Here is an 11,331-nt window from a genome sequence, read left to right as displayed (position 1 = left end):
GTACGGCTGGAGCAGGGGCTGGGAGTACGGCTGGAGCAGGGGCTGGGAGTACGGCTGGAGCAGGGGCTGGGAGTACGGCTGGAGCAGGGGCTGGGAGTACGGCTGGGGCTGGAGCAGGGGCTGGGAGTACGGCTGGAGCAGGGGCTGGGAGTACGGCTGGAGCAGGGGCTGGGAGTACGGCTGGAGCAGGGGCTGGGAGTACGGCTGGGGCTGGGAGTACGGCTGGAGCAGGGGCTGGGAGTACGGCTGGAGCAGGGGCTGGGAGTACAGCTGGAGCAGGGGCTGGGAGTACGGCTGGAGCAGGGGCTGGGAGTACGGCTGGAGCAGGGGCTGGGAGTACAGCTGGAGCAGGGGCTGGGAGTACGGCTGGAGCAGGGGCTGGGAGTACAGCTGGAGCAGGGGCTGGGAGTACGGCTGGAGCAGGGGCTGGGAGTACGGCTGGAGCAGGGGCTGGGAGTACGGCTGGAGCAGGGGCTGGGAGTACGGCTGGAGCAGGGGCTGGGAGTACGGCTGGGGCTGGGGCTGGGAGTACGGCTGGAGCAGGGGCTGGGAGTACAGCTGGGGCTGGAGCAGGGGCTGGGAGTACGGCTGGAGCAGGGGCTGGGAGTACGGCTGGAGCAGGGGCTGGGAGTACGGCTGGAGCAGGGGCTGGGAGTACGGCTGGGGCTGGGAGTACGGCTGGAGCAGGGGCTGGGAGTACGGCTGGAGCAGGGGCTGGGAGTACGGCTGGAGCAGGGGCTGGGAGTACAGCTGGGGCTGGAGCAGGGGCTGGGAGTACGGCTGGAGCAGGGGCTGGGAGTACGGCTGGGGCTGGGAGTACGGCTGGAGCAGGGGCTGGGAGTACGGCTGGGGCTGGGAGTACGGCTGGGGCTGGGAGTACGGCTGGAGCAGGGGCTGGGAGTACGGCTGGAGCAGGGGCTGGGAGTACGGCTGGAGCAGGGGCTGGGAGTACGGCTGGGGCTGGGAGTACGGCTGGAGCAGGGGCTGGGAGTACGGCTGGAGCAGGGGCTGGGAGTACGGCTGGAGCAGGGGCTGGGAGTACGGCTGGAGCAGGGGCTGGGAGTACGGCTGGAGCAGGGGCTGGGAGTACGGCTGGAGCAGGGGCTGGGAGTACGGCTGGAGCAGGGGCTGGGAGTACAGCTGGAGCAGGGGCTGGGAGTACGGCTGGGGCTGGGGCTGGGAGTACGGCTGGAGCAGGGGCTGGGAGTACGGCTGGAGCAGGGGCTGGGAGTACAGCTGGAGCAGGGGCTGGGAGTACGGCTGGAGCAGGGGCTGGGAGTACGGCTGGAGCAGGGGCTGGGAGTACGGCTGGAGCAGGGGCTGGGAGTACGGCTGGAGCAGGGGCTGGGAGTACAGCTGGGGCTGGAGCAGGGGCTGGGAGTACGGCTGGAGCAGGGGCTGGGAGTACGGCTGGAGCAGGGGCTGGGAGTACGGCTGGAGCAGGGGCTGGGAGTACGGCTGGAGCAGGGGCTGGGAGTACAGCTGGAGCAGGGGCTGGGAGTACGGCTGGAGCAGGGGCTGGGAGTACGGCTGGGGCTGGGAGTACGGCTGGAGCAGGGGCTGGGAGTACGGCTGGAGCAGGGGCTGGGAGTACGGCTGGAGCAGGGGCTGGGAGTACGGCTGGAGCAGGGGCTGGGAGTACGGCTGGAGCAGGGGCTGGGAGTACGGCTGGAGCAGGGGCTGGGAGTACGGCTGGAGCAGGGGCTGGGAGTACAGCTGGGGCTGGAGCAGGGGCTGGGAGTACGGCTGGAGCAGGGGCTGGGAGTACGGCTGGAGCAGGGGCTGGGAGTACGGCTGGAGCAGGGGCTGGGAGTACGGCTGGAGCAGGGGCTGGGAGTACGGCTGGGGCTGGGAGTACGGCTGGAGCAGGGGCTGGGAGTACGGCTGGAGCAGGGGCTGGGAGTACGGCTGGAGCAGGGGCTGGGAGTACGGCTGGAGCAGGGGCTGGGAGTACGGCTGGAGCAGGGGCTGGGAGTACGGCTGGAGCAGGGGCTGGGAGTACGGCTGGAGCAGGGGCTGGGAGTACGGCTGGAGCAGGGGCTGGGAGTACGGCTGGAGCAGGGGCTGGGAGTACGGCTGGAGCAGGGGCTGGGAGTACGGCTGGAGCAGGGGCTGGGAGTACGGCTGGAGCAGGGGCTGGGAGTACAGCTGGGGCTGGAGCAGGGGCTGGGAGTACGGCTGGGGCTGGAGCAGGGGCTGGGAGTACAGCTGGGGCTGGAGCAGGGGCTGGGAGTACGGCTGGGGCTGGAGCAGGGGCTGGGAGTACGGCTGGGGCTGGAGCTGGGGCTGGGAGTACGGCTGGAGCAGGGGCTGGGAGTACGGCTGGAGCAGGGGCTGGGAGTACAGCTGGAGCAGGGGCTGGGAGTACGGCTGGAGCAGGGGCTGGGAGTACGGCTGGAGCAGGGGCTGGGAGTACGGCTGGAGCAGGGGCTGGGAGTACGGCTGGAGCAGGGGCTGGGAGTACGGCTGGAGCAGGGGCTGGGAGTACGGCTGGAGCAGGGGCTGGGAGTACAGCTGGAGCAGGGGCTGGGAGTACGGCTGGAGCAGGGGCTGGGAGTACGGCTGGAGCAGGGGCTGGGAGTACGGCTGGAGCAGGGGCTGGGAGTACGGCTGGAGCAGGGGCTGGGAGTACGGCTGGAGCAGGGGCTGGGAGTACGGCTGGAGCAGGGGCTGGGAGTACGGCTGGGGCTGGGAGTACGGCTGGAGCAGGGGCTGGGAGTACGGCTGGGGCTGGGGCTGGGAGTACAGCTGGGGCTGGAGCAGGGGCTGGGAGTACAGCTGGGGCTGGAGCAGGGGCTGGGAGTACGGCTGGAGCAGGGCCTGATGAACTCCAGGCCCCTCTCACCCAGGACAATGACTGTCAGGACATTACTCTTCTTGATCCCTCGGACCTGAGTTTGTCCAGCTTGATCACCTCCACACCCCTTCTGACCACACCCCTGTTAGCCACACCTCTCTTGGCCACACCCCAGTCAGAGACCATCCACCTGACTCTGCCCCCTGCTGGTGGTTCCCAGTCTGCGGCCTACAGACGGAACTATGACACTACGCCACACAGACCACCTGACCACAGGCTCCTCCCCCCTGCAGACAGACCAGACCACGCCCACAACCAGGCCACGCCCACCTGTCCCAAAGAACACTGATGTATTATAGTCTTTAATATCTGTTATAGTATTTCACTCAGATTTGCATGATAGCTCTATTGAATTGTATTTTTCAAGAGGATTATTTTATAAAAGTTATCATCATTATCATGTACATTAGATGTTTTAAGTTAAAGGTCCAATGCAGCCGCTTTTATCTCAATATCAAATCATTTCTGGGTAACAGTTAACTACCTTACTGTGATTGTTTTCAATTAAAAGGGTCAAAAGGAAACAAAAATAGCTTCTTTGAAAATAGCAATTTCTCAAGCAAGAATTTTGCTAGGACTGTCTGGGAGTGGTCTGAGTGGGGAGGGGTCTGAGTGGGGAGGGGTCTGAGTGGGGAGGGGGGAGGGGTCTGAGTGGGGAGGGGTCTGAGTGGGGAGGGGTCTGAGTGGGGAGGGGTCTGAGTGGGGAGGGGTCTGAGTGGGGAGGGGTCTGGTGATGTCACCAGGCAGGCCAAAACTCCATCCCACCAAAACAGGCTGAAATTTCAGGCGGTCTTTTCAAACAGCTTTTTCACTAAAAGGGCATTATCATTTTCACAATTTCACAGTATTATTCCAATATCATAGTGTGGAAATATACACTCACCGGACAGTTTATTAGGTACACCCATTTAGTACAGAGTTGGACCCCCCTTGCCTCCAGAACAGCCTGAATTCTTTGTGGGATTCTAAAAGGTGTTGGAAACATTCCACAGGGAGGTTGGTCCATGCCGGCCTGATGGCATGGAGGGAGGTTGGTCCATGCCGGCCTGATGGCATGGAGGGAGGTTGGTCCATGCCGGCCTGATGGCATGGAGGGAGGTTGGTCCATGCCGGCCTGATGGCATGGAGGGAGGTTGGTCCATGCCGGCCTGATGGCATGGAGGGATGTTGGTCCATGCCGGCCTGATGGCATGGAGGGAGGTTGGTCCATGCTGGCCTGATGGCATGGAGGGAGGTTGGTCCATGCCGGCCTGATGGCATGGAGGGAGGTTGGTCCATGCCGGCCTGATGGCATGGAGGGACGTTGGTCCATGCCGGCCTGATGGCATGGAGGGAGGTTGGTCCATGCCGGCCTGATGGCATGGAGGTTGGTCCATGCCGGCCTGATGGCATGGAGGGAGGTTGGTCCATGCCGGCCTGATGGCATGGAGGGACGTTGGTCCATGCCGGCCTGATGGCATGGAGGGACGTTGGTCCATGCTGGCCTGATGGCATGGAGGGAGGTTGGTCCATGCTGGCCTGATGGCATGGAGGGAGGTTGGTCCATGCCGGCCTGATGGCATGGAGGGAGGTTGGTCCATGCCGGCCTGATGGCATGGAGGGAGGTTGGTCCATGCCGGCCTGATGGCATGGAGGGAGGTTGGTCCATGCCGGCCTGATGGCATGGAGGGACGTTGGTCCATGCCGGCCTGATGGCATGGAGGGACGTTGGTCCATGCTGGCCTGATGGCATGGAGGGAGGTTGGTCCATGCTGGCCTGATGGCATGGAGGGAGGTTGGTCCATGCTGGCCTGATGGCATGGAGGGACGTTGGTCCATGCCGGCCTGATGGCATGGAGGGACGTTGGTCCATGCTGGCCTGATGGCATGGAGGGACGTTGGTCCATGCCGGCCTGATGGCATGGAGGGAGGTTGGTTCTGAGATACTGGATCTGGAGTGGCTGGCACCGACGATCATACCTCAAAGACGCTTAGGTCACTCGCTTTGCCCAATCTAACATTCAATTGAACAGTAACTGAATACCTTGCTGCCGGTGTGCCCGCTGTAGGTGGAATCCATGGTGTTGTACCTAATAAACTGGCTGGTAAATCACAGGAAAATCACATTTTGGACTGCACTGGGCCTTTAAGCAAAGTATATATATATTTTGTATTTGTTTTCAGAGTAGAATTTATGCAACTGGACTGTCTGTGTTTATTAGACTTTTGGAAGAAAGATGTCCTTTATGTCAAAACCAGAGAGCAGACCATAGGCATTCTGTTATCAGTGGGTTTTTTGAATAATTTCTCGTCTTTGATGAGCGCTACTGCTCTGCTTCATATCCATCCCCTCAGCTAGGCCTGGTAACCTATTCACCCTGTATCTAGGCCTGGTAACCTATTCACCCTGTATCTAGGCCTGGTAACCTATTCACCCTGTATCTAGGCCTGGTAACCTATTCACCCTGTATCTAGGCCTGGTAACCTATTCACCCTGTATCTGGGCCTGGTAACCTATTCACCCTGTATCTGGGCCTGGTAACCTATTCACCCTGTATCTAGGCCTGGTAACCTATTCACCCTGTATCTAGGCCTGGTAACCTATTCACCCTGTATCTAGGCCTGGTAACCTATTCACCCTGTATCTAGAGTCCAGGCGGCATTGCTCTTCAATGTTAATAAGCATAATAAGTTACATTTGTCCTATTTCACACATGTACAAGAGTGTATTATTCATGTGAATTGGAAATTTGGTTTTTGCACATCCCACTCCCCCTGAGACACAGGGTTAGGGTTAGGGAGAGTGGGGTCAAGGCCTGGGATCAGCCATTATTGACGGCGACCCTGGAGCAATAATGTTTAAGTTCCTTGCTCAAGGGCACGTCGACAGATTTTTCCCCTAGTCATTTCGGGGATTCGAGCCAGCGACCTTTCGGTTACTGGCCCAACACTCTTAACCGCTAGGCTACCTGCCTTTCAATGTTCCTCCTTTTATGTACTGTAAGCAAGGCTTGATGCAGCCAGGGCTACCTGCTTGTTTATAAGGCTGCTTTTCACAAGTCATGTGCCTTTAACAGTTACTGAAAGCTGTCCTGTAACATCAGTTGTTACTGAAAGCTGTCCTGTAACATCAGTTGTTACTGAAAGCTGTCCTGTAACATCAGTTGTAACTGAAAGCTGGCCTATAACATCAGTTGTTACTGAAAGCTGTCCTGTAACATCAGTTGTTACTGAAAGCTGGCCTGTAACATCAGTTGTTACTGACAGCTGGCCTATAACATCAGTTGTAACTGAAAGCTGGCCTGTAACATCAGTTGTTACTGAAAGCTGTCCTGTAACATCAGTTGTAACTGAAAGCTGTCCTGTAACATCAGTTGTTACTGAAAGCTGGCCTGTAAAACATGATGTCAGTAGAGAGATTTTAGGGGCTTTCTAACTCCCCAGAGATAACTGATGTCACAGGGCAGGATAACCTAGGGTATCCCAGTAAATCTAGAAGTGATGTCACAGGGCAGGATAACCTAGGGTATCCCAGTAAATCTAGAAGTGATGTCACAGGGCAGGATAACCTAGGGTATCCCAGTAAATCTAGAAGTGATGGCACAGGGCAGGATAACCTAGGTATCCCAGTAAATCTAGAAGTGATGGCACAGGGCAGGATAACCTAGGTATCCCAGTAAATCTAGAAGTGATGGCACAGGGCAGGATAACCTAGGTATCCCAGTAAATCTAGAAGTGATGGCACAGGGCAGGATAACCTAGGGTATCCCAGTAAATCTTTAAGCTTGACCTTGAATCTGAACCTGAGTAGCAACCTGGATCTGCACCTCTATTTGCAGTGCACAGCAGGGCCACAGAACAGGCCTTTTTATATGAACCATCTGAATGTCGCTCAGTTCCTAAAATAGATTATAGATATACCTAATTATGTGGATATACTGTTCCTACATTTCATATTTATATAAGTTACATAGTTTTTTTTGTGAAGGTAACCATAGTTGATTTCTATTGCTACAGAATGCCAAGAAAGGCCTTCTTTGTCTGTGTGTAAAGCAACTTGACGTCAGAGAAACGTTATTCATATCTGGAATATCTAAAGCCAGAGGAATATGTTACAGTAGGCAGAGTAACAGAAGACAAGGGGAGTTCTAGAATGAGACAAGGGCCGTTCTAGAATGAGACGAGGGCAGTTCTAGAATGAGACGAGGGCAGTTCTAGAATGAGACGAGGGCAGTTCTAGTTCTAAAATGAAATATAGCACACTTGTTTGTCTGGATATCTAATGTTTATTCCTAGCCTTCCTACCCAGTAGAATATGTAGAGAGAGTCTGGGCTGGTTTCATTACAGTACTGTTTTATCTGACTACAACTGGACCCTTATGGGCTTGACTGAATCTTCCCAGACCCCATGATGAGGAGTAGAACCATCATATGCTCTCTGTGGGATCTGTGTGATGGGGGGACATGTGACCATCGCATACCTCAACCACTCGGCTAGGTCTGCAGTAAACGGAGCAGTGTTTTTCTCAACTAGGTATTTTTCTCTCTATGTTCAGGCAGATCCACTCTAAGCTCTGCTTGCATGTTAGTTCAGCCCTCCGTGTCTGTGGACAGTGTGAAGCTTTAGTTCTCTAGCGCTGCTATTGTATGCTAGTTCTACTCAGCTGAGAGAACTAGCATAAAGCTCTTAATTAAGCATTAAAGAAACTGCCAAAGTTTGCACTACAAGACATTCTTGGACAGACCTCTGTTGATGATGTTATGTGTGTTTTGTGGGAGAAATTCAATGAGCGCTATAGGTTATTAGGGCTGGGACGATACCAGTATCGCAATGTCAAAATGAAAACACGAAGCAGACCAAACTCTTTGGTCCTTTAAAAAAACCTGCTGTATGTAAAATATTGTGTGCTTTAGCTTGGAAAATAAATACATGTGACCCTGGATGACAACATGCTGATGTTTGTTTCCAACATTAGGGCTGTTTTCCTAAAGAAGTGACATGTTTAGTGTTTTGCTTCCTTGCTGGTGTCTTCCCGGCCGTACAAGTTACCAGCCTGCGTCCCAAATGGCACCCTATTCCCTATATAGTGCACTACTTTAGACCAGAGAATGGCACCCTATTCCCTATATAGTGCACTACTTTAGACCAGAGAATGGCACCCTATTCCCTATATAGTGCACTACTTTAGACCAGAGAATGGCACCCTATTCCCTATATAGTGCACTACTTTAGACCTGGACCCATTGGGAATAGGGTGCCATTGAGAACTAAAAGTTACTTAGAGCTATTGAGATTATGGCTGCAAAAGTGGATACTTGTTTCCTACTTGTAATCAACTGTCACATTCCAATATGCAGAGAACTGTTTTAACAAGCCAAATAATACACCAAGAAGTGGATTTTGTAAATTATTTTTGAATGATGGTTTATTTTTCACAGTTGATGTAAAACAGGTCATTCCATATGATATTCTTACAATTTATTTGCAAAAAAAAATGTTTCCCTATACTGTTTGTCTTATTGTAGAATATTGAAATGGAAGTGTTACTTGTTGCAACCATACCAAAGCAAAATCTTTTGTTACTCAACATTATTATATTCTTCAGTTTAGATGAAGGTAAAACATCTCAGTGTCAGCGTCCATATTGTGATGCTCTCTTTAAGCCATATACACTTAAAGTAAGTGCATGTTCCTGAATTGCAGGGATGTTTTAAGCAGTCTTCATTGTTTTCTTGATGTTCTTCTGTACTTGTGTTTTTAAGACGACTGTTTGCTGCCTTTGTCTTTTCATAAATCATACCAGCCTTTACCAAATGATCCTGTGTGTGCCATGTGCCTTAACACTGGATGAATTAAATATATTTCTTCATCCATTTTGATCATATTGTTCAGTTAACTGAGAAGGATAACAAATAAATGAATAGTTTTTCTTAACGTTTTTTAAACAGATGCAGTAGTACATTTGTTTTCATTTAAAGCATCTTCACCTGAGTGTCCTGGCCAGCCAGGGTAGGGCAGCACTTCACCTGAGTGTCCTGGCCAGCCAGGGTAGGGCAGCACTTCACCTGAGTGTCTTGGCCAGCCAGGGTAGGGCAGCACTTCACCTGAGTGTTCTGGCCAGCCAGGGTAGGGCAGCACTTCACCTGAGTGTCTTGGCCAGCCAGGGTAGGGCAGCACATCACCTGAGTGTCCTCGCCAGCCAGGGTAGGGCAGCACTTCACCGGAGTGTCCTCGCCAGCCAGGGTAGGGCAGCACTTCACCTGAGTGTTCTGGCCAGCCAGGGTAGGGCAGCACTTCACCTGAGTGTCCTGGCCAGCCAGGGTAGGGCAGCACTTCACCTGAGTGTCCTGGCCAGCCAGGGTAGGGCAGCACTTCACCTGAGTGTCCTGGCCAGCCAGGGTAGGGCAGCACTTCACCTGAGTGTCCTCGCCAGCCAGGGTAGGGTAGCACTTCACCGGAGTGTTCTGGCCAGCCAGGGTAGGGCAGCACTTCACCTGAGTGTCCTGGCCAGCCAGGGTAGGGCAGCACTTCACCGGAGTGTCTTGGCCAGCCAGGGTAGGGCAGCACTTCACCTGAGTGTTCTGGCCAGCCAGGGTAGGGCAGCACTTCACCTGAGTGTCTTGGCCAGCCAGGTTAGGGCAGCACTTTACAACATTCCAATGTTATAGTACTCCTGAGTGGCGTCTAAGGCACTGCATCGCAGTGCTAACTGTGCCACTAGAGATCCTGGTTCGAATCCAGGCTCTGTCGCCGCCGGCCGCAACCGGGAGACTCATGGGCGGCGCACAATTGGCCCAGCGTCGTCCAGGGTAGGGGAGGGAATGGCCGGCAGGGATGTAGCTCAGTTGATAGAGCATGGCGTTTGCAACGCCAGGGTTGTGGGTTCGATTCCCACGGGGGGCCAGTATAAAAAAAATATGTATTCACTAACTGTAAGTCGCTCTGGATAAGAGCGTCTGCTAAATGACTAAAATGTAAATGTAAATGTTATAGTCTGGTGAATCTCTCAGGCATATATTTTCCATATTATCAAGACATGAGGTGAGTGTCAAAATAGTTTTCAAAGATGCCCTTTCCTTAAAGTTGAACCTCGGGTAGATCTTTAGTTTAATAGACTAGAGTCAACTCAAAATATGGTATTCTGTTCTTTTGAAATAGCCAACATTTTCCGTTTCATAATGAGACTAAATGAAACGACATAGGCCAAATGGTTTTGGTAATGTTTTCCTATGTTAAATTGACTTATTAGAATGTTAAAATGTAGGGGGAAAGGCAGACATTTTATATAAACATTGAATTTCTGTGGCTCGAATTTCATAATCATTTTACTTTTCAGATGTTTTCCTTTGGTAGGCCTACCCATGTGTCTCTCCTCACTCGGAAAGCCTGCTCACTGATGTCAATACCAAAGCTGATAATTGTGACTTGATTAAATTGGAATGACGTGAATAATGATAATGATGATGGTATTTGTATTTATTATGGATCCCCATTAGTTCCTGCCAAGGCAGCAGCTACTCTTCCTGGGGTCCAGCAACATTAAGGCCGTTATATTCAAATAAAAATATTACATTACATTTCATAACACTTTTCACAACACATTAAGTGTGTTCCCTCAGGCCACTACTCTACTATCACATATCTACTGTCGTGACGTGACTTTCATTAATATGATGACAGTTAATTGATTCGATAAATAACAATGTTTAATTGTTGCTCGATTTAATTAATCATGCAACAATTAACTCATTAGGATTTGGGGCACCACGGAATAAGTTGTTTATAGAGTTAGCATCTCCCAAATTAAACTCTAAAGATCTTTACCTATCAAAATGTATAAAACAGTCAAGGTATTAATCATTACCTCTTATCAGTCGTCATTCTGAACGGTCGTAGACTTCTTGAATCTGCAAGAACCCAAGTTTTACTTATGATTCAACACTACACAAATTGGTTTAATAACAACATGACTGCTTGGTTACCAAAAGAGGGAGTGGTAGAGAGAGAGGGGGAGAGAGAGAGGGGGAGAGAGAGAGGGGGAGAGAGAGAGAGGGGGAGAGAGAGGGAGAGAGAGAGAGACTTATCGTTGATACATTTGGAAACTCTCAAAGTAATCATCATTTTTCATATACATATACAATATAAAAGGATGAAAACTTGACATATATAATGTGTATACTTTTCAAGTTACAGTATTTTCTTGATACCATTCTTAATGACATCACAAAATAATAAACAACATGACATGGTTATTCTTTAGGTCCCCACTGACCATTCCCCACATTCTTATCTTAGAAATATTGTTCCAGTGTTTACTTTTTGGAAGTTACGAGTTTTGGCGGCAAAAGTCTAATGGAGACAAAGGGACATTCCAATCACCAATACTGGAGGGGTAGAAAGAGATGCCCATCCTGCCTAATTTACGACTGGGTGTGAGGTGTCAAAACCGGCCCAGTCCCCCCCTCCCCTCTTCTGTGGGTGAGAGAGCGTCTGG

General features: G+C 52.1%; 1 protein-coding gene across 1 annotated transcript in view; it reads left to right on the top strand.

Moving 5' to 3' along the window:
- The window catches only part of atp10a (ATPase phospholipid transporting 10A), a gene marked incomplete at its 3' end in the record, with an annotated part of 120,931 nt that extends 117,785 nt beyond the window's left edge, over positions 1-3,146 (top strand). Inside the window, 1 exon segment of the mRNA XM_084172116.1 lies at positions 2,973-3,146. Within this exon segment, the coding sequence (XP_084028242.1) occupies positions 2,973-3,146 (174 nt within the window).
- Positions 3,147-11,331: the final 8,185 nt, after the last annotated feature.

Source organism: Coregonus lavaretus (genome assembly GCF_964263955.1).
Source record: "Coregonus lavaretus genome assembly, chromosome: 11".
Taxonomy (NCBI): Eukaryota; Metazoa; Chordata; class Actinopteri; order Salmoniformes; family Salmonidae; genus Coregonus; species Coregonus lavaretus.
This window is presented reverse-complemented; position numbering and strand designations above follow the sequence as displayed.